General features: G+C 39.6%; 2 protein-coding genes across 3 annotated transcripts in view; both read left to right on the top strand.

Moving 5' to 3' along the window:
• Positions 1–1,933: 1,933 nt before the first annotated feature.
• iqce (IQ motif containing E) lies at positions 1,934–14,431 on the top strand. Its single transcript, XM_053332277.1, has 21 exons — positions 1,934–2,357; positions 2,890–2,931; positions 3,055–3,103; positions 3,204–3,353; positions 4,254–4,355; positions 4,453–4,523; positions 4,760–4,873; positions 4,968–5,018; positions 5,118–5,188; positions 5,279–5,351; positions 5,482–5,522; positions 5,843–5,994; positions 7,665–7,720; positions 7,838–8,079; positions 8,396–8,503; positions 9,495–9,777; positions 9,885–9,959; positions 10,997–11,124; positions 11,320–11,405; positions 12,709–12,807; positions 13,280–14,431. The coding sequence occupies exons 1-21, from the start codon at positions 2,283–2,285 to the stop codon at positions 13,402–13,404; spliced, it is 2,193 nt and encodes a 730-aa protein (XP_053188252.1). The 5' UTR covers positions 1,934–2,282; the 3' UTR covers positions 13,405–14,431.
• A 1,624-nt stretch (positions 14,432–16,055) lies between these two features.
• Positions 16,056–22,845, top strand: part of LOC128370718 (protein tweety homolog 3-like) — a 31,979-nt gene continuing 25,189 nt past the window's right edge. Inside the window, exons 1-2 of one of the 2 annotated variants that reach the window (XM_053330985.1) lie at positions 16,056–16,641; positions 17,944–18,131. In XM_053330985.1, the coding sequence (XP_053186960.1) occupies positions 18,006–18,131 (126 nt within the window). In that variant the 5' untranslated portion in view covers positions 16,056–16,641; positions 17,944–18,005. Of the gene's footprint in view, positions 16,642–17,925; positions 18,132–22,845 lie in introns of both variants that reach the window. The other variant, XM_053330986.1, reaches the window with a different exon arrangement.

Genomic DNA, 22,845 nt, shown 5'->3' with positions numbered 1-22,845 from the left:
GAGTCTCAAACTATGTGGGATCTGTGCTGTTCACAACTTGGGCATGTCGTTTAGGCTAACAGCATAAAAACAGGGGCGTGTGTTAAGTGGTTAAATGACCAAAATCCTGGTTTGACTTCAATTAGTTGACATACTCTTCTGACCTCTGAGTAACGCAGTGCAGTGCAGTTAAATGCCCACTAGATGGCAGTCATGCTGCTGCTGTCAGGCATTTCACACAGAGAAACTTCCTCTTTCATACTGATGGGCAGCAACTATTGAATTATTTGGATAAGAAGTGAGGTCTTATATTGGGCAGAGGAGCACCTGATTTGCACATTTGTGAACCCGTCACATCCAACATGGACTGTTAATTATTTGTATGATACATTTGCACATTACATGTACTTTTATACTGTGAACAATCATTCTTGGTAAATATATTGCACAATAGTTTTAAACAGCTCTGACAGCAGCTCTTTTCATTCACTTATTTTCTCTTACCTTCTATTATTTTCAATGCACCACAACATCAAGGCAAATTCGTGTATGCAAACCTATTTCACCGTTTAGTGATTCTGATTTGTTTGTTAATTTTTTCAATATAAGGTTAGTCACAGAGAAATACAGAAAACATCAAAAACACAGTTGAAACTCTGTGCACAGGAGGTTCCTCACAGTTTATGGTGTGGATGTTGCAATCAACTAATATTATTCATTAATCTGCATAGACATTGGAATCATGTTGATTTTTACTCTCATAGACTTGGATTTGCAATAACAGATGTATAGTGTAATCTGTTCCTTTTATTTTAAACTTTTACTGTGTCATATCTTTTTGACCACATTTACAGATATGATGGGATGTTGTAGTTTTATTGTAAAATGCAGAGTATGAAGCAACACACTTACAGTCATGTTGTGGACAGCCTTGCTAGCTTCTATGGACTCACATGGATAATTTTGTTGAATAAACAATTAAACTCTTTTATCTGAAAAGTGAAAACTGCACATCTGTGATAGGATCTGCAGTGAGTTTGCCCAGAACAAAAAATATGCTGGTCTCCCTGTCTGTGAGGCTCCGGGGGTCCAGCACCTGTATAAACAGCATCTATGAGAATATGATACGGCAACAGCAGGCCACAGTCTTCTCTGCAAAGTTTGCAAGGGAGAGAAAAGTGCAAAAAGAGATGCAAGGGGCAGTTAATTCCAGATGTGGATTGTTGGATTTCGTCTGTTTCTCCTTCACTACCTTATTTTTTTTTTACTGTGTGTCTCTTTGATAGCCTCAGTGTGATCATCACTGTCTACAGATCAGAACTCACAGACCAAACCTATCAATGTATAAGACACTGCACAGATCGCAAGTAATTAAAAGTAAACAAATGTAATAACTTACATTACTTTGATTAACAGTTCCATTACTTATTACATTTTAAATATGGTAACTAGCTAGGAATCTGTAACCTATTACATTTCCAAAGTAACCTTCCCAACGTTGGTAATTGGTTTGTAAAAGCACAAGTAGTCATCTTTACAACATTGTCACAATATCTATATGGAGGTATTTTATCGCAAAATATCGTGATATTTGATTTTGTCCATATCGGTCAGCCCTGTTTCACCTCTGGGCTGTGGTTTAGTTATTAGCATTGTCAAGCCGTGCAAAACTAACACTTTTGAACCGATTTGACTTTTCAAAATAAGTGTATAATTAGGGGAAAAATGCGTTCTAAAATAATCAAACATCACAAATATTTATTATCATTCAAAATAAAAGTGATATTAAATGAATATTAAACTAATACTACTTTTTATAATTTGTTTATTACGTTTTTTAAAAAGGTTTTTCATGTTTACGATATTATTCTGAAGGCAAAATCATGAAGTTCCGGCTACACTCTTCCTTTTTCGTGCTATTTTGACTGTTGCTCATTAACTGCTGCCTGGTTGCTAGACGACTCAATCTGCAACACTGGTGTGAAAACAATCCACCTCGACACGGAGAAAGAAAACGACATTTTAAGGGATTATAAGGAAGCTATGATTAATAACAGTCTCTATCACCTCATCAGCAGCTTGTCACACGGAGATTTCACCTTTTATTAGATGAAAATCCGAGTTGTAGCTTAACTGTTAGCTAGCGTCTCTTTTGTTGCCCCATGTTGTTTTTTTTGACTAGCAAAGAGTGCGCTAAACTGAAGTGCGCTTTTTGTGATTTAGGAAAAAAATGAGAGGATTAAACACGGAGAAAGTTAAGTTTTCCAACTTAACGTAACGCTTGTCCCCCCCTCCCCTCAGCCATGTTTAGTGCAGCTGCTGGCAAGATGTCTGTGGAGGCGAGTGATGTCCAAACAGACGAGGACTGTGAGGAGCTGGTGAGTCTGAAGATGTGTGGGTTCAGGTCAGGATTACAGCTGACTAAAGTCTGTAAATGAGTTGGTATAATCAGTGTTTTTCTGTTCATCTGAAGCCTGTAAATTGTGTGGGAGTTGTCAGATATGTGTCCATACTGAGCCTGTAGCTTTAATCTTCTCATAATATAATATATTTTACCTGGCTGTGTTGAGAGTAATTTAACAGAAAATTTGATTCCAACTATTTCTATTATCGATCTGTAATAGGTTACAGATTACTAGTTACCCTATTTAAAATGTTATGTAAAGTAATGTAACTATTTCAATTACTTTATCAAAGTAATGTAACTTGTTACATTTGATTACTTTTCTAACAAAATGTATTCAGCTGATTCCCAGATTGGGAATAACGTGGGACTAAATTGATTAACACAACTTAAACAGAGGCTCAACATCTGAAAAGAGTATATTTGTATAAAGTGTGAATAATGTTTTCCTCTCTTTATCTCTCTCTGTTTTTCTAAATCCTGCCTCGTTTCTCTGTTCAACATAGGTTGAGGATGGTTTCTCCTTCTCTGCAGATATTTTGGAAAAGGTAAATAAACTGTTAATGATGATTATTATTTGTGGCATGACAGTCGAGAGACTACATGTCTAGTTCACCCTTACACTTTTGTCCTTCATACTTCTGCTTTAACAACTTGATTTTATTCTCCAGCAGAGAACAAGGAGGAAGAGATCTTCGGGCAAACCTCCTTCTTCTCCAAGTAAGCCTCACTCAGCTGCTCTGTGGTGAATGTTTGCCAACACTGAAACGTAACCCACCTTCCAAATTGCTCGCTTGTTTGTGTTTCTGTGTATACGTAGGGTCTCCATACCTCTCGAGTATGAATGTGAACCCAAGGAGAGTAGCAGTGGCGGCCTGGAGACTGCCGAGGGCCTCCTTGGGGGACACCAGAGGGGACACTCCTGGGGACACCGGCTCAGCTCGCCTCACGTCCCTCAGCAACGGCCACGGTAGGTACTGTACAAACACAACTGTGGCTCCGCAGTCGCTCTCTTCTTAGGAGGGATGGTGGGAGGTTCAGATGGAAGGAGAGATGGATGGAGTGCAAGAAGTGCAGGAATCAGACTGTTTGTTCAGCTGATAAGTGGTTTGCTGACTTTGTAGGTGTCCTGCTCAGTACTGATGACTTTGGGAAACTTAAAGGGCTTTGATATTGACTGCAGGCTCAAGCCGGCTGGGACCACATTGATTTTTCTGGCCACCTGGTGGTAGAAGAACTCCACAGAAAAACGACATTAACAGTTAGTTGACTGACAGAAAATGACAACTATTTTGATAATTGATTGAATCATTTTGAGCCATATTTTAAGACAAAATGTCCAAATTATTTGTTTCCAGCTTCACAAATATGAATATTTTCTGGTTGCTTTAGTCTATTATGATAGAAAACAATATATCTTTTTGAAGTATTGATTCACATTTTTCTTTCTATTTTGATCTAGCTTGGGTAACAATAAGTAGTAGTTTGGGTAAGCACACAATATTTGTGTTCCTACAGTATTTTCATTGTATTCTGAATTTAGTCTGTTTTGATTTATACATAACTGCACTGTAGTTTGTTACAAAAGAAAACATTTAAGGATGTCACCTTGAGCTTTATATAAATAAATAATGAAAATAAGCATTTCATCTAGCAGTGATACAGCAACATTAACATTAATTTGGGGTCATGTTTTTATCCACCTGATTAATCTAAGTTTAGCTTCCTGACTTCTTGTGCCAGCCCCTTTGGTCGAAAACATGAATAAACTCAGATTCATAGAATGCACAAACTAAGGATATCCTCCACTAGTGTTCAAACTGATTTATAGATTATTGACTCTTCCTCGTCCTGTTGTCCTCTATCTCAGATCTGTCCCAGATGCTGAGGGCAGAGTGCGACATCACACCAGAGCTTCTGAGACAGACTTTGACTGCGAGGAAACACAAACATCTCCACTCTGCATCCAATGGTGAGAGCATGTCGGAGAAGGTGGAAAATATGGGAGGGTGAGAGGATATGACTAACATGTAATTTAACCCCCACTTTGTCTGTATACTATGTTTCAGGCTTCACATTAAGCAGCAGTGACTACAGAGAGAAGGAGGACATGTATGATGAGATCATACGCCTCAAGAAGGTAAAGTTGAATAAAAATGAACATGTAATAGTCGGTTTGTCATAAATACAAAAACACATAGTAGCAAAATGGGAGATTGCCCTTCAGCCGGAGAGCTCAGGTTGAATAGACGATGTAAGCAAGCATCTGTGGTCTCCTGAAGTGGCCTTGATTTGTTCAGTCTTAGTAAGATTCAGATTTGACACCTCAGAATTTGCATATGCATTCTCCACATGTCTCTCTGCTGTTCTCTTCAGTCTCTCCAGGCGCAGAAGTCTGACAACCAGAAGATGAAAGCCAAACTACGCCGCCTAGAGGGAGATAACGCTAAAAGAGAGAAACAGCTAGAAGAACTGCTAGATCCCACTAAAGTATGATCACTAAATAGCTTCTAATCATTGTCACAATACAGATCAATTCAAAATATTTGTTTACTATTCATATCTTTTTTTATTTTACTTCTAGGGATCTGATTATACTCGTAGTTTGGTGGATAAGAAAAAAGAGGGGAGTGTGGTGAGTGTATATCCAGTGTATTGGTGGAAATACAAGAGATGGATCATTTTTAAGGATGGATCATAAACAGACTTAATAAAACTGATTCTATCCGTTAAGGTTCTCAACGGGCTGAAACAGAGAATCCTGAAGCTGGAGCAGCAGTGTAGAGAGAAAGAAAATGCCTTGAGGTAAAATCTCACCACACCTATACATCAGTGCATTTCTTTAAGGTGTGAAGCAGCATAATGTTCAGTTTATTTCTTTTTTTTCTTCTCCAGTAAACTGCAGAGTGAGCTGAGGACTACTAACCTGGAGGAGCTGAAGATAACAGTAGAAACCTACTTTGAAGAGGTCTGTGTTTTGGTACTTGCAGCATTTTAGCTCAGCTGTGGGAAAAGAAATCTTGTCTGACTGGTAATGTATTTGTGTGTGTGTGTGTGTGTGTGTGTGTGTGTGTGTGTGTGTGTGTGTGTGTGTGCAGATCCAAAGATTGAGGATGCTTCTTGAAGCTGCAGAGAAAAGGTACGCTTCTCCTGATCAAGTTTATATTTATTTTTTCATACAGGACAATTTGTGTCACAGGAAGTAAAAATATCGTAAAGTCACGCCGCTTTGAGCCTGATCCAGTTACCCTGAAAACACCTGTGTTTGTGTCAGTCTGACTGTGTCACCGTAGGTCATTGGTTGTGGGTCTGACAATGATTTGGTTTTTAATCTCACAAGAAAAAGATTCTGGCTTCTGGCAAAAGGACAAGGATGTAGATCTTTGTTATGAATCTCTCCATCATCTCCATCTTCATCATGCCCTTCTCTCTCTTCTCTCTCTCTGTGTGTGTCTGCAGTAGTCGAGCAGAGAGTAAATGTTCTCAGAGGCAGCAGAAAGCTCTGAGCTCCACAGTTCTGCGTCTGTCTGACAACCTGAAGCAGCTTCAACAGGAAAACACGACGCTCAGAGAGGAGCTCGACACTGAGAGCCCTGCTGGAGGAGTCAAAGGTCATTACTCACACACGTAAAACACACTAGAGTCATAAACACACACAATTAAAACACATGTATTTCCTTTATCCCCTTGATAAATTTTCACTTTTTGCCCCCTGCACCAACAACTTTTACACAATCAACTCCAGTTTAGTTGATTTGCTCTCTTCACTCTTCTGCTGTGTGTGAGAGTATGAAGTGTAGACTTTCTGTATGTGTTATCAATCTTTAATTTTGTGACGTGTGAATGAATTTAGAAGATGGACTCCAAACAAGAAGTTAAAAAAATATCGAAAAAATGTACCTGCATTATCTTAAATGTATTTCACCATATATTATACACATGGATTGCATTAAATGGTGAATTCTGCTCTAAATTTCAGCAGAAATACCAGACTGTCCCCTTATAGTACCTTTTCTGAGCTAAAAAAAAAAAAAAAAACATCAATAAAAAAAATAGAAAAATAAACTGGGAAGTTCATACTAACAAAGAATAAAAACATGTAGCTCAACAAAGAAGTTCAAGTTACAGTAAAACAATATTCTTCTTTATGGGTGTGCATTAGAAATAAAATCTTGTATTGCTGTATAAGTTGTAAATGTCAACATATAACATGATATACTAATTATCTAAAAATCTGATTTGTAGATCAATTACTAGATAGAAATGTCTGTTCCTGGCTTATCCAGTGAAAAAAGGTACTATATCACATGAATGCAACAATCCTGTAAGTCCAGTATTACCATGAAGCATTCCTGCTCTAATATAAATATATATAAATGTAGCCGCTGTGTGTCCCCCCCCCCCCCCCCCCCCACCGTCATTCAAATTACCACTACTCTCAAAGTCTGTTTTAAAGATCCAGGTGCAGTTTTGCTCTCTTTTAACTTAATAGCCAAATCTTCATGTAATTACCGGCTTATTCGCGTGCAACATCCACAGTACATTATGTCCTCCCATTATTACGGCTTTCAGGAGGTCCTCATCTGTGTAAAAGGGGTTTTATTCTCATGTGAATCCTCTCTTCTTTCTGTTGAGTGAAATTTTTTGACTCGCATGTACTTGCAATCTTCTCTCTGCCATCCAAATTACCACTACTGTTAGAGTCTGTGTGTAGGCAATAAGATGATTAACTCTGAGAGCTACTGGCTATGATGTAAATAGCAGCCTAACTAAAGGAGCATTTCAGCCTTGTTATTACCATTAGCATTACCACAAAATATACCTTTTCTGTTTTTAACATGATATTAAGAAGGTATAGTTATCTTTGTATAATGTCTTCTTGGTTGCTCTATGTGTTCTTGTGTTATATAACATCATATTGCTCAACCCTAATGATTAAGTATCAACTATTTCATTTTGTTCTAATTTAAAAAACAAAAAATATGTGATAGACCAGTGCAAATACAAATACAATCTAAATTAAGTAATTAAATAATAGCAGGTATTAAAAATATATATAAAAGACATTCAAATAGAATAAATAGCAGAATAGTAGGTTATTCAGTGTTTTTAAAGTCCTATAAAAGTCTATATTATTAATCCAGGTTAGATTAAACCAATTAGCAGGGCGTTTATATCTGATTAGAAGAAAATCAATCCTCCAACCCTGCAATAAAGAAATGTAACACTGTGCTGTATTGTTTCCTTTACTAATGAGAAAATGTCTGTGTGTGTCTCTTAGGTTACAGAGAGTGGAGTAAACAAAGACTGCTGAGGAGGCTTTTTGAAGTAGAGAAGGTGAGAAGCAACTGTAACTAATCCTTCATGTAAACACACACAGTCGTCTTTCAGTCACGCTGTCAGTTCAGAGTTCACAGTTTCACCACCAGACTGACTCCTCTCTCCTCCAATCAGAGGCTGGAGGACAGCAGGAAACACGCCCACAAAGCAAAGAGCAATGGCCGATTGGACCAGGAGGTTCAGACCACGCCCACCGAGATTCTGGACGTTGCGCAGGGGTTTGCCATGGCAACAGAGGCAGTGGTCTCCGTGGGAACCAGCACAGAGGAAGGGGAGGAGGTCGCTGCTCTGAGAGGAAGCCTTAGCCAATTGGAGACGGAGAAGGCGGAGCTCCAAGAGACGCTGTCAAGTAAAGAGTGAGTGAGAAGAAACTGTAGCTGGCATAAAATTTAATCATCTGAATTATACTCCAGAGGAAGAAAACAGTTTAACATTCAGCTTTGTATTTTTTATAGCTTTGTAATGTTTGTTATTGTGCTGTTTTAAATGTTTTAATATTGACCTACTAAAGGGACTGAAGGTGAAAATGAGCTATAAACTCAATGTTTACATTTACATCGTCCCATTAAACAAATGACTATTATGGTTTACCAGACTGTAAATTGACCTATATGCTGTTTATAGCAGGGTGCAAAAAGCTTCCTGAGTCTGAGTCTGTGTTTGTGTTTTCAGTGATGAAGTGAGACAGCTGAGGACAGAAAATGAAGAACTAAAGAAAGAGGCTGAGCGATGGAAGGATGAGCAGACAAATGAACGGGACAAAGAGAGACAGCAGCATGAGTATGTTTTACTTACTTACTACTGATGTGTGATTTAATTGAATGATTTGATTGATTCAACATTCCATCAATTGTTACATACATTTGATATTTCTATTATCTGTGATTTTGACTTATAAGCTTTCTCTTTTTTGTGTTTGATGAAAATGAAATACTGGTATATTAATGATCTTAGAGCATCATGGTGATATTCTTTTCAAAACTCTCACTAACTATTAGTGGGTTTACACCTGAAACAGCTGTATAGATCACATACAGAGGCGTTATATGACAGGCAGACACAGTTGACATTAGAGGTGCAATGATTAGTCAAACAATCAATTAACTGATTAACAGAAAATTGATCTCAAACTCTTTTGATAATCAAATCATTGTTATATTGTTCAATTTTTTATATTGTTCATTTTTTGAGCAGAAACACAAAATGTGAGACTCTCTCTGTGTCTTACATGATACTGAACTGAATATTTCTAGACTTTGGGGGGTTTATCAAATAAAACAAGACATTTAAAGACATCACTATTCTCTGACATTTGATTTACAATGATGAATCAATGACCGTAATCTGCAGATTAATAGATGTTTTAAGCGTTAGTTGCAGCTCTAGTTGGCATCATCGTAGAGCTCCATGTCTGGTGCCTTTATGCAAATAATGTCTAAATATATAACAGCCTGGTGAGAAACAAATATGACTGAAAGAGAAGGTGCAGTGTGGGTGCTGGCCAAATCAATAATATGATAAAAAAAAGTTATTATACAGTAATGTTATTTATAGATGCTAACCTTTACTTTAAAGCATTGCCTAAACAAACTTTATGGGTTTGTTACTTAACTCATTAGTCTACATGCTGCCACATCGGCAAAGAAACTTACTGTATATTAATGCTAACATGTAACATCTGTCCAATTTTAATACTGGCTTATATAAGATTTGTGAGTTTTCACATGTTTAACTTTTTATTATGTGTGTTTGTTTGTTTGTGTTTTCTCAGACAGGAACTAGAGCAGTTGAAGATGAGGATTCAGAGTCTGGAGGAGGACAGAAGCAAACTTAAACAGGCTGAGCAGTCTTCTCTCTCTCCCACAACACACGAGAACCTCGAGGACACTCAGGGCGGAGCAGGTCTGGAGAAGGGAGGAGAAGGGGACACTGGAGGGAAGGAGAAGGAGAGAGAGAGGCAAGAAGCCCATCAGAAGAGTGAGAATGGCTGTCAGAAAGAGAGACAGAAAGCAGCAAGTATCATCCAGACAAATTGGAGGGAATACAGAAATAGGGTATGTAACACACCACAATTATGTAAAAAAAGAGAGACGTATTATGTAAAAAAAAAAAAAAAAGTCCAGACACTTTGTCCCTGATTTCTCTCTCCATTCATCTTCAGGACATTGTCTTGTTGCAGTCAGCATTAAGAGGACATCTCCTCAGAGAACTGCAACTCAAGGACCTGCAGAAAAAGGTTTCGCCCACACACAATCACTTCCACACTGACCTAAAGTCAATGTTTATCGACTGCCACACTGTCTCCTAACCACAGTCGAGCGTCCAAATATCACGTTGCATCTCATAACATCTGACGCTCACAACGAACCCATTAAATATCAAACTGGAGATGTTCCAACTCAAGTAAGAGATGAGTGACATTTTAAACGAAAAACACATTTTATATTGTAACATTTATTTCTTAACTGGAAGTAACACATAATATAGCCAACAGCATCTTAACTAGAACTTCAACCTTCCTCCAGTCAGCTGCTACCTTATTTAGTTCTTGTATTGAAATGAGGAGGTAGTTCTACGATACCTCCTCATTTCAATTAAATGAATCAGATGTTCCTCGTCCATGATGCGCTTTCAATGCGAGCATCAGGAAGTAAATAAAAACAGGGCGTCTGACAAATGTTCAGCTCAGAACGGTGCATTGCATCTCGCCGTGCAGCAATGCGTCACTCACAGCCAGTTAGGATATACCAATAGAAAACGAAGCAATCAAACTGACTTTGTTGCTGATGTGCATTTTGCATTTTGTTAGGACAGAGTGTAAAAAAGCAAGCATTGCATCAGTATCTCATAGGTGTATTTTTAATCTATTGACCACTGTAATCAAGAAATTACTTTAGATGCAGTATGACATTCTTGGTTCTTTTTCATAGTATGATGCTGTGCATGCATTTAATTTAGCAGTATTTCAAAGTTTGTCATCAAGAGTAAAGAATTGCCCTTATAATGGAGTGAATTATGTGAAAATGTACATTAAACAAGACATTTCTAAACCTGGACTGCACTACTTGAGATCATTATTAAATAAACCAGAGTTGCAGTTTCTTTAAACAACCACTAGATGTCTCTAAAATGCATTTTCACTGAGTCACCGGTAATCTTGATTTTACTCATCACATGCATGTTTTTCAGTCTGTGTCTCACCCACTGAGCCCATTTTACATTATTATATTTTTCTCCTTTTTGCTCTGTTTCTGTCTCATCTCCTCTTTTCAGGCCGTTGAGGCAACAAACTGCAGCAGTGTCGCCCCTCCTGTAGAAGGAGAGCTGGATGTGGTTGCCTTGATGATGATACAGTCTGCATTCAGGGGACACCTTGCTCGCTGTAGTCATGCAATAGAGAGGTGAGTCATGTTTGAAAAATATGATAAAAAACAAACAACAGAAGGCTGCAGTTAATCAAGCAGTACATTATACAAGCAGTACTTAAATTCATAACTTGTGTGTGTGTGTGTGTGTGTGTGTGTGTGTGTGTGTGTGTGTGTGTGTGTGTGTGTGTGTGTGTGTGTGTGTGTGTGTGTGTGTGTGTGTGTGTTTAGTTCAGGGTTCTCTGTGCCTTCTCCACTGAATCTGCCAACGCTGGTACCAAGAAGAGCTCGGTCAACACACACACCCAGCAGAACAGGTGGGGTTCAGACACACATTTTTGATCAAACTGTATTTTATTTATATATATATATATATATATATAAAACATGGTATCATCCAAAAAGAAACCAAAAAAAAGAAAAACAGAGTAGACAAACATTTTCCCACTCCTTCATCTCACCACACCCATGTGGCTACCCATCCATCTTTACTGAATCTCTTATTAAAGTCAGCTTAAATGGGACATATGCCTTTTGTGGTTTTGCTTTTATATTTACACTGTTATAATGTCAGACGTCAATGTCAAGTTTTTATATAGCACTTTTAAAAAAAACCTCAATTGACCAAAGTGCTGAAGAGGCTTAAAAAAGAACATCAGACAATAATAATTTAAAAGAAATTACATTAATCATAATGATTACATGGCAATATATATGTATATGCATTTCAAGCTACTTGCCTTAACTTTTGTTTTTGAAGGTTAAGGGGTTAATGTTTGAGGCAAATATTTATGAACATGCATGGATAATCACAGATATGCAGTACACGTGACACACAACTTGTCAAACATCCACACTTATTTACACTGTACACTGATGTAGGAAGGTGTTTTTTTCACAAGAAGCCAACCATCAGCTGCAGCAGCACAGCTTCTCTACAGGTGTCAGACAGGGTTTAGGCTTATTGTGGGTCTGCAGCAGCAACAGCAGCACAGCTTCATTTCCACCCAGACACCTTTCTGATGAGAAGTGATGGATCTTGCTGGCACGCTGATCTAATTTCCACGGTGACTGCATCCTCTCTGCTCCAGCATAAGCTTAAACAGTCTTCCATTAGAGAACAGACGGAGAGCAGACAGAGAGCAGCAGTGTGGATCAGGGGTTTTACCTCACATGACACCTAAAGATCTAGAGCGTCCACTGTGCAACGAGTCCTCATCCTGAGCTACTTCCTGACCTTAACGACTCTGTTAAACTCCACTGCATTCCCCCTTCATCTCTCTGACTTTCTAATAGGGCAGCAGCATACGGGTGCATAGAGCAGAGCGACGATGTCAGCAGTTTTTGCTGCATGTTAACAAGACCAGCCCTACATTTTGATGTGCAGAGGGCTTCACTGAGAGATTGTGGATGAAACCATCTATCTTGTTTTCCTGGTTTTTATTTTAGTCATAACTGGTGATTTTGGTTAAAAACATGCAGTAATTTACAGGATAAAAAATGTTGTAACATGTGTTTGTGTGTTTGTGGAAGGGAAGCAAGGGAGAAGCTTTGGTTTGAGTGTGAGGATGTGTCTGTAATGTGCTTTAATGGATGGTTATGTGTTGTTTTGTTGCCAAGGTGCTGCATCCCTCCATAACAGCGGTGAAAAGCAGGGTGAGGAAGAAGACCTCTGGTCCGTCTCGAGTACTCATGCGTCCAGTGTGACACCGCCAACAGGTTAGATATATATCCATTTCTGTATAATGATCTAGTTAAGAGTACATAAGGTTCCACCACTGTTATGTATGTGTGGGTGTTTGTACGTCACCTAAAACCTTATTTGACCGAGACGATGGAGTCGGGAAATATGGAGCCAGATTTTTAAAGAATCTGAAATGCATCAGTATATCTCGTTCAAATTACAGCATACATGAAATTCTGTTCATTGCACCTTCTAAATTCCTCTTACTTCTCTTCTTTTATAAATGTGTTTTCATTTAATCTTTCTAACCTCTCCTGGACTTACCCGTCACTCCTTTTTTTGCTCTTATGTAAACATTTAATCTCTCCCAAACTGTATACATTTATAAATCTTGAAAATGTATGGATAGCAGAGGAGATGATAAATAAAGAATTAAAAAAAAAAGAATAATAATTAAAAAAAGAGCTAAATTCAATTAACACAGTTTTATCCGTGTGTCTCTTGTAGCCCAAACGGAGCTCCAGTTCCCAGCAGAGTCCGGCGGATCCACTGCAGTCGATTCTGATGACTCTGATGACATCATCGTGTCTCCCTCACGTCCCCCGAGAAGAAGAGAAGTCTTAATCTTATAGAACGCCTGGGTTGTATGTGTGTTTCTGTGTGTGTGTGTGTGTGAGAGAGAGAGAGCGTCGCCAGGAAGAATATCTGCTTCTGTTTCTACTCAGAGGTTTAAATCACCGTTTCTTTGTCTTACTGAACCTACAAAATATAGCTGGGACGTTCTGTAAGTCAGGATATTATGAAACACTCACAATATTTGCTGTCTGCATATTTTGCCGTCTGTGTAAGCACTTCTACAGTAATAACCAGAATATTCTGGGAAATCAGGTGCAGGATCTTTTGTGACATGGAAATACGAGGCACATAAACACCTCACTTTGATCGTGGTCTTATTCAGGATACCGTCAAAACAAAAAGATGCATTCAGTGTCTTATTTGAGTGATAAACTGGTTTAGTGTTTAAACGCTTGGCCCTGAGGCGAAAGGATTAACCGGCAAAGCGAAGGAGAAAGCAGTCGTGTGATCGTGAAATCAGCATCCTCTTTCCTTTTGACCTGTTATTCTGGTAGTTTATTATTCGAGCCAAATAGCCCTTTTTTCCCAATTTGTCTTATTTATTCTCAGCGGTTGTTTTTGTTTTGCCAAAGTGCCTACTGCATGGAGATTCAAATTTAATTTATGGTAATAATAAATGTATTAATTTCTGCTAACCTGACTAGTCCAGTTGAGCCACATCACTGAAAAACCCTCTGGATTTCACAGGAAAATGTAATTAATGAGTCATATGCTGACATGCCTGATTTCTAACAGGAAAACATCCTTACGTCAATCTATCATATACGCTTAGCAAATGATGGCTGATACTGAGATATGATTCTCAACTGATGCACTATTGAGCCAAACTGTGAATAAATTATACATCAGTCTGCTGCAATACTGAACACACAGAGTCAGTACAGTGGAGGAAACACGGGGAGTGATGCCAGTGATGTGTAAATGACGACCTTTAGAGAGGTCAACAAAGGACGAGTGCAGTTTTCCCCACATGATGTGTGTAACTGAATTTCTGAGACATTCAATAAAAGAAGTTGTTTTTATAATGAATACTGCCATATCTGATGTGGTTCTTGCTCCATGGACAGTCATTTAATTAAATTTACTCAAATACAATACTGAGGCACTTGTATATTACTTCAGTATTTCAGTTATTCATTTCTGCTACTTCACAATTATGCTCACTGTAGCATTGAAGGTATTGTATGTTTTACTCTATTACATTTATTTGACAGCTACAGAGACTACTTTTTTTTCAGGTTGTGATTTTACTTAGAAAATACTATAAACCAACAAAATACAATACATTGTTAAAGATTAGACAAGCAGCTTTCAACCTTGTTGTGTCTGGTTGGAGATCCTTGACCAGTTTCAGATGTCGTACGAGTCATTTTAAGAGTTGTGATTTTCTGTCTAAACATCTCATATGGTTTCATTCAAATAACAGTTTGAGGCCCAACAGGTAAAAGTGTGCACATAAAAATCAAAGTAAGTCTTTTTAGTACCAAGTTCCTTCTTTTTGTTACGACCCTTCCAGTGCTGCTAAACAGGAAATCTGTCTGTCGAGGCACAAAGAGGGATGTTTTTTTACTCAAAAGACAATATCCACTTAATATTATCTTGAGATAAACTTGCATTAGTGCGTTTGAAGGTATCTTCTCATGGTCAGTATGAACAGAAGGAAATATTACATTAATAAACAACTTTTTCAATGTTCATTTTGGCACCTGGCTTGTTTTAGGACGGACTTTAAAAATTGTGAACCCGTCCTTTTAGTACATTAGACCGTTCAAACTTCTGTGGTTACATTTGAAATGCATGACTTCAGTACTTTTTACATTCTTGTATTGGTACCGTGACCTTAAATGGAAATATTCTTCCATCACTGCTGTAAAGTAAACCACTCTACTTTTAAAGGACGGGTTCACAATTTTTTAAAGTCTTTCTTAAAACAACAGTTAGGTTCCCAAAATATGCAATGAAGCAGATTTTTCTTACCATAATCATTCCTCCAGTTCATACTGACCATTAGAAGATCCAAAAAAAGTTTATGTGAAGCTAATATGAAGTTTCAAATGTCCAAATTAGTTAAATCAAGTAGATATCTCTCACCTTTTTTTGTTACTATACTTCCAACAGGGGAATATTGTCCGAGGAAACACAGAGGAAAGTTTCTTACTGGAAAGGTATCCACTTAATTTGACTTCATAACTTTTATGATCAGAAAAGGTTTTTAATATTTCTTTTTCAAACTGAGGAGTGTGGATTTTGTCTCCCCATTACTTACATTTTAAATAGTTATGAAAATAGCTTCTAATGGCCAAGAAGAACAGGAGGAATGATTATGGCAAGAAATACCTGCTTCATTTTTTATTTGGGTACCTGACTGTCGTTTTAAAACATGCTGGGAAAAAATATGAACCTTGTATTGTAGGATTGTTTTTTAACGCATGACTTTTGCTTGTTAACAGAGTATTTTGGCATTGTTGTATTGGTCCTTTCATATTTAAATAGGTTATTCTTCTGCAAAAGTAAATCTCTTTAACATGTACTACCATCATTTCAACGTCAGGGGGTGGACTCTTTGCGCATCTGCTCTCTCTCTCTCTCTCTCTCTCTCTCTCTCTCTCTCTCTCTCGCGCACACACACACACGCAAACACACACACGGAGTCGTTTGCAGAGCTGGAGCTGCCGCAAAGCCCCGTCCTCCAGGGCTTTTTAAAACACCGTGTTTTGCTTCATGCTCCAACTATATCATCCAATTGACGAGCTGCAGCGCTAAAAAGCATTGAACTGGTGACGACGAGAGCTTTATTAGGAAGAAAGACACCGACTGCATCTTTAAAAACTGTAAAGGAAAAATAACAGAGAGAGAGAGAGAAAGAGGGAGATACTGGATTGCGGGTCAACAAATTTAACCCTTCATCTGCAGCTGCATTGTCGCTCTCTATCTGGGGGGGACGGTTAGTTTGGGAGTCGGGGGGAGACACGACACGAAGGCGTCTCTCTCAGTGGTGAAATGTGAGTGTCGTTGACCGCTATTCCCCCTTTTTATTTTTCAATGTGGTTGAGACTGCAGCCGTCGCAGCGAGCTCTGAGCGGCCGCGTTGATGCAGCAGTGCTCGGCTGCCACCGGACCTGGGAAGACAATAGGGGAAATATGAAATATATACACGACGCCGGCCTGGACTCCCCAAAACGACAATAGAAAACTGAGTCTCTACACCCGCTGCTTTTTGTTGGCTTCACCAGGTAAGTCGCCCCCCTTTACCCCCCCTTACCTCCCCCCCACCCCCCAGTTCTCTTTAACACGGAGTTCGAACGGAGGGTTCGATGCTCACGGACAGACACGAAGCCACCCGAGTGGATTCTGGCCGTTACTCCTCCTTGGTTGCCTTGACGACTCCAAAGAGAGAGAGACTGCGGTAGTTTTAACGGACAAAGCAGGATAAAGGGAGATAATCCGGGGCAACGCAAACATATGTTTTTATTTTTTATTTATTTATCGACCCCCCCTCAAATGAATAAACAAGAGTTGCAGGGGGGGTTTGAATATTGAATATGCGAGGACACCATCGACCGAGTTGACCTACATGTGTCTGTACAGTAAATTCAATATATTAGGAGAGGAGGAGTTGGCGGCTGTGTGTGTGTGTGTGTGTGTGGAGGTTTTTGATATAACGGCCATTTCGACTCATCTATTACCCCCCCCCCCCCCCTTGACCCCCCTGCAAAGCCAGAGTTTTATCAGTTTTTTAGGGCGTAAATTTGGGTGATGCGAGGTAGCTGTCAGCCATTGCTATTGTCAGCCATAATTCAAATGCCAGTGCCTTTAAACAGCATGACCTCATAGATTTTAATCTGTGTCTAAAACAACAGGGGGGGTGTATTTAATACTCCATTTTAGGATCAATACGCCTTTCCTGTAAGCTTCATGTTGTTGTTTAGTTGTTTATTGTGTATTGGGAGGGACAGGTGAGCTGTTTGATGACAACAATTGCATATGAGAAATTACAAGGCAGTGATTTGCAAAATAAAAGCATGCAAAATAATATAACTTTATGTGTGCTATGCATTATGAAAGGGTGTTTGCTTTTTGTGCACTATTTCAAAGAAAACAGGTGAAGTAACGTCACACAATGCAGTCTTTTTTTTTAAATGCAGCAGCATGTGCAGGTGTGTCATCATTCATAGGTGAAGAAAGACAGGAAAACACATTATAGGGGGACATCTGCAGGAGATATGCTTTAGTTAATAGTGATATTTTGTACTCATAACTATTAGAAAGAGAGTGTATGCAGTATACTGGTATGCTGATGTTGATTGGCACGTACAGTATGTCAGTCATCAGTAATTACTGCCCTTGATGGGGTCAGGTTTGAAGGATTTAGCAGCAGGGATGGAGTCATACTGTACTTTTATCTCATGCTAAATATGATGTGGTGAAATGACGTCAATATCTGTTTTCCAGCTGTGCCAAAAGCCAAATGAAATGTGCAGTGGTGTCGTCTCGGTGCCATGTTAACCCACTAACAGTCGTGACTTTCTCTGCAGTGTCTGCGTGAGGAATCGGGGTTAGAGAGTGAAACGACAGCCGGGCAGGTACCTGCTCAAGGATGGCGGCCGTGGTGAACTACTCTCCACCGTGGTGGGTGAATCTGCTCCACCGGTTGCCTCATTTCAATTTGGAGTTCCAGGTAGTGAGCAGTGACTTCAGGCCGGAGGACTCTGAGTACCAGAAGGTAAGACAAGTACGGGAGAATAATTACCTCCCACTCAGAATTAATCACCCCACCCCCTTCTTCATGCAGCATCACCTTATCATCTCACCTCCTGCCAACTGCCCACACTGTAATTGGTGGTGACTGAGGCTGTCCTGCAACCATAGAGTTGTGGGTTCCCTCCCTGAGTTGATCAATGCTGTGTGTGTGTGTGTGTGTGTGTGTGTGTGTGTATATGAGAGAGTAGAGGAATGTCCTTGACCAAGACATTAACCCCCCCTACCTGCTCCATCATTGTTATGGATGGATGTAGCAGAATTTATTAGTCGATCCATTGATCAATTGATTGGCTTCAGACCTGTATGTTGGGACCCCTAAAGGTTTGCATGATGAATATCAAAATAAGAAATTTTTTTCTAGTGTCTTCTTGTTTTACATCTTCAGGATGCTAAAATAACTGTTAATATAACACAATCTGAGAGTGAAACCTCCTTCTGCACATGCAGTTAGTAAAGAGAGGAGCCGTGAGTAGGCATCACTTGACTATTGAGGGGTGACTGGACCAAAAAGTTTCAGCACCAATGAATTAAGTCATTAAGTCAATCAGCAAAAAATAAACAGGCACTAATTAAAATACTTGGAAATTCAAAATGTCAACCCCAGAGAGTTATTGGGGGGTTATTACATGACTTTTTTTGCTTTTGTGACATCAACATTTTTTATTTTTATGTTGCGATTCAAGGTCAATGTAGTCACCATATATGGTTCCTCTGTGGTCTATAAGGTCAAACATTTTCCAAAAAGTCTATATATAAGAAATCCACATGGTTCTACAGCCTCACAGAGAGGCATAGGGAGGCTATTTGAGGTGATTACGGAAGTTACCAAATAGAGTTATTCACCCGATAAAGGGTTAATAGTTAAAGTGAAACATTTTCTGTTTTCAGCCTCAAACAGGCAACTTGATGACATCACCGTGGACTCTGGTGGCTTGAGCATTTTTCACGATACTGTGACATTTTATTGGATGAACAATTATTCAATTTACTGAACAAACATCCCAGAAGCAAAAAGCATTCATTAGAATTAGTTAAACCTATAAAACTAATTGCTGTTATTCTTTGATGAATCCCTGCCCCTGCAGAGCCTCCCTGTTTCACAAAGGGGCTCGGACCGGTTTTTGCTGCATTTTCATTTGAATCCTCCAGCAAGGTGACTTCCAGGTCTCTGCAGCAGAAAACGCAGCCTCGGTGTAGTCCATATAAACCCAAAGACACATCGTTTAGAAACCTGCATTTCACGCACTGCAGTCACCACCTCAATGCAGCTCGCTGACATGCAGTGGGAGAGGAGAGGGAGGGGAGGAGGGGAGGGTGTGCAAGTTCAAGAGCTGAGCGTGGGAAGGCACCCACAGCCATGAACAAGGGAGCGAGATGAGAACCGGAGAGAGGAGGAGGAGGAGTGAGAGAGAGAGATAAAAAGAGACTGATTGGAGGCGAGAGGAGAGAGAGAGAGAGAGAGAGAGAGAGAGAGTTCGATGAGCCATGGGAGGTGCTTCTAAATTGCCAAATAGTCACTTCCTGCAAGCTATTCAATGTTTAAACTAAGGGCCTTTGTGCGGGTGTGTGTGTCAATGTGTGTGACCACTGGAATTTTAAGGACCCCCTTTTTTAGACTAATTACATCCTGACATATTTTAACAGACGGGGGCTGTTTCTATGTCATTGAGCTTTTCCGCGATATGATCATATGTTTGTTTGTGCATCATTTGACGTACAGAAGTTGTGCATGTTATAACGTGCTGTATTTATCTGTGTCAGAAAACAGTATGTTCGCTTTCTGTGTCAGCGCGTATTTAGCACTTGGTGTTGTTTGTCGAGGTGAGGTCACGGACCTCCCTCAGGGTGCTGTGTGTGTTATTGTGTGTGTGTGTGTGTGTGTGTGTGTGTGTGTGTGTGTGTGTGTGTGTGTGTGTGTGTGTGAATATAGGGGCTCCATTCAGGGTGAAATCATTAATTCTGGCTAGACGGGGGGAGGGAGGGAGAGGGATAGAGGGTGAGAAGAACAAGAAGAAGGAGGTTGAATTGGATTGGGGAGAGAGGGAGGGAGGGAGGGAGGGAGGGAGGAGGGAGGGGGGAGAGAGTGGGAAGGGGAGGAGGGCTGTAGTCTGTTGTGAAAGAATGCTCTCTTTCTTTTCTTTCTTTCTTTCACTCTTTCACTGAGGCCTGTCTTTAGATTGGCTCAGTATATCTGTCTCAAAGGCTTTCATGCATCCACTCATCCAGCTGAGAGAGGCAAAACACACACACACACACACACACACACACACACACACACAAACAAGGTCCTACACAGTGTCCTTCAGTGCACTGTCACCACACCACAACAACACACACACACACACCCTCTCTCTCTCTCTCTCTCACACACACTCTCACACAATAGAGAGAGAGAGATTCTTCTGTGTAGTGTTTTTCTTTCTGATGTGATTTGGCACAGGTTCATTTGTATTCAGCTCTCGAGCCGCTTCAAAACTTTCTTCTCACACACACAACGTCTCACTCACTCGATCACTCCCTCGTTCACTCACTTTTCTCTTTCTTAACCAAACAGACTGCAACAAAAAAAATCTGTTCAGTATTCAGTTACAGTGGGTCTCTGATGACTTCGACTTTACCCGAGATGCTGACTTTGTGGCTTTCAGCGAGAAAACTGTTGTATTTTCTTTTTTCCTGAAGAGTTGAAATTGGAGCTCTTATCCTGAGGTTCTTGCCTATCTGCGTGTGTGTGTGTGTGTGTGTGTGTGTGTGTGCGTGTGTGTGTGTGTGTGTGTGCACGTTCGTCTGTTTGTAGTATGGCAGAAGTGCAGAGTCAGCTACCAGCCACAGTTAAACAGCTGCAGAACATTACAGATGAATCATGTGACCTGTAACACACACACACACACACACACACACACATACATTCCCAGCTGTGGAAAGTAAGACAGTAATTGGTATTTTTTATAGTTTGCTGCAGTTTGCACAGTGGAAGGCATTATCTCATAGGTTTTTCTTTTAAAGGAATTCATCAAAGACCCCAAAAAACGTGTTACTCTTGAATCTTAAATATTTTTTTAAAGGACCAATCCCTACAATATTGAGGTATTTGGTCAATAATATCGTGATATTTGATTCTGCCCATATCGCCGAGTCCTATATCTATCTGACCCGGCTCATGAGAGAAGAATGAAATTAAAAGTTTTGGTTTCACTTTGTCCCCGGTAGTGTAGGTGAATGTTAGCAGGATGAACTCGAGGTCAGTCAGGAGGATAGTAAAGTAGGCAAAGGCCCGACCACAGAGAGTAACACACAGAGTACAGAGAGAGAGTGTGTGCAAGGACAACTCACTGAGGTGGAAGTGATTGATCCTGTCAGCTCAGACACACGCACACACACACACACACACACACACACACACACACACACACAAATGGACAGATTGAAAGTAGATCACTGTGCCTGGGCCTTTACCGTTTTGCCCTTCCTCCACGCTGCAAGCTGATCTCAAGTAGCCTAACTACACACACACACACACACACACACACACACACACACACACACACACACAAGCTCATCATGCTTATTAGTAGCTAATTGATCCACGCTTAATCAGCTCTGATGGTTCGTCAGGCCGACAGTTAATCTCACGGCCATCATACACGGTGGGCGGAGATTGAGGTGGCTGCAGAGACCTGGTCCTCAGATCAGATTATAAATTCAACATGAAGGCCGTACAGTAAACACCAAGAGTCCTGGATCTGTTATCACTGCCAATAATAAAGTAGTACTAGTGCTGACATGATTAGTTGATCAGCAATTTTGATTATTGATTAGTCACTGAAATAATTTGTCAAGCAAATATGTGAAAAGGTTGACGTGATTTCTGCAGCAATATTAAATGATATTAGTGTTAAACCTTACACCTTACACACTGTTCATATTCTGACTCATCATTAGTCTCTACAGTCATTAATCCTTCAGTTTGATTCATCTTATGGAAAAAATACATTTACAATCACTATTTTATGGTCCAGGTGAACATTTTATAGAATATGATGAATAGAGCAACATGTTTTAATGCTGATTTTTGATTTTTTGCATTTATAAAAATGTCTATCAGCTGCTTTAAAATTTGAAAAACATGCATTTTCTTTCCATTGTTGTAAACTTTGAGTCACATTAGGAAAGGTCTAGCTAAAAGAAATGTGTACAGGATGTTTTTATAGCTCTTAAATGTGAAAACAGACCCTGAACAGACCCTGAACTGTATGTAAGGGTTAAGAAAACAAGTCAAATAGGGGAAGTCAAATCCCGATGGACCAAATGTTCTTAACAACCCAAATCTGCTCGTACCCAGGTGTGCTGAATGACCAATCCCACTTGATCTTAAATTGGAGGCGCATGGCCGATTGTTTATTAGCATCGGTTGGCCCCCTAAACATTATATAAGGGCAGCTACTGTAAGATGCCACCAAAAACAAACGGCAGCAAGAAGATGAAATCTAGCAGTAATGAGATATTGAATTGTGATTTAAAAGCCTAAAAATCTTCTCTTACCTAAGAGAAGAGCAAAAATAAGGAATTAATAAGATAATAAGATGAGATAAGATGTAGCTTCATTGATTCCCCTTGGGAGAAATTCAAACTGACACGGCAGTACAGTGTGAAAAAAGTTGCAGCGTAAGGGTAAAAGT

This window comes from Scomber japonicus, chromosome 2 (genome assembly GCF_027409825.1).
Source record: "Scomber japonicus isolate fScoJap1 chromosome 2, fScoJap1.pri, whole genome shotgun sequence".
In the NCBI taxonomy this organism is placed as follows: domain Eukaryota; kingdom Metazoa; phylum Chordata; class Actinopteri; order Scombriformes; family Scombridae; genus Scomber; species Scomber japonicus.
The sequence above is the reverse complement of the archived record's forward strand: the minus strand, read 5'-3'. Positions and strand labels throughout refer to the sequence as shown.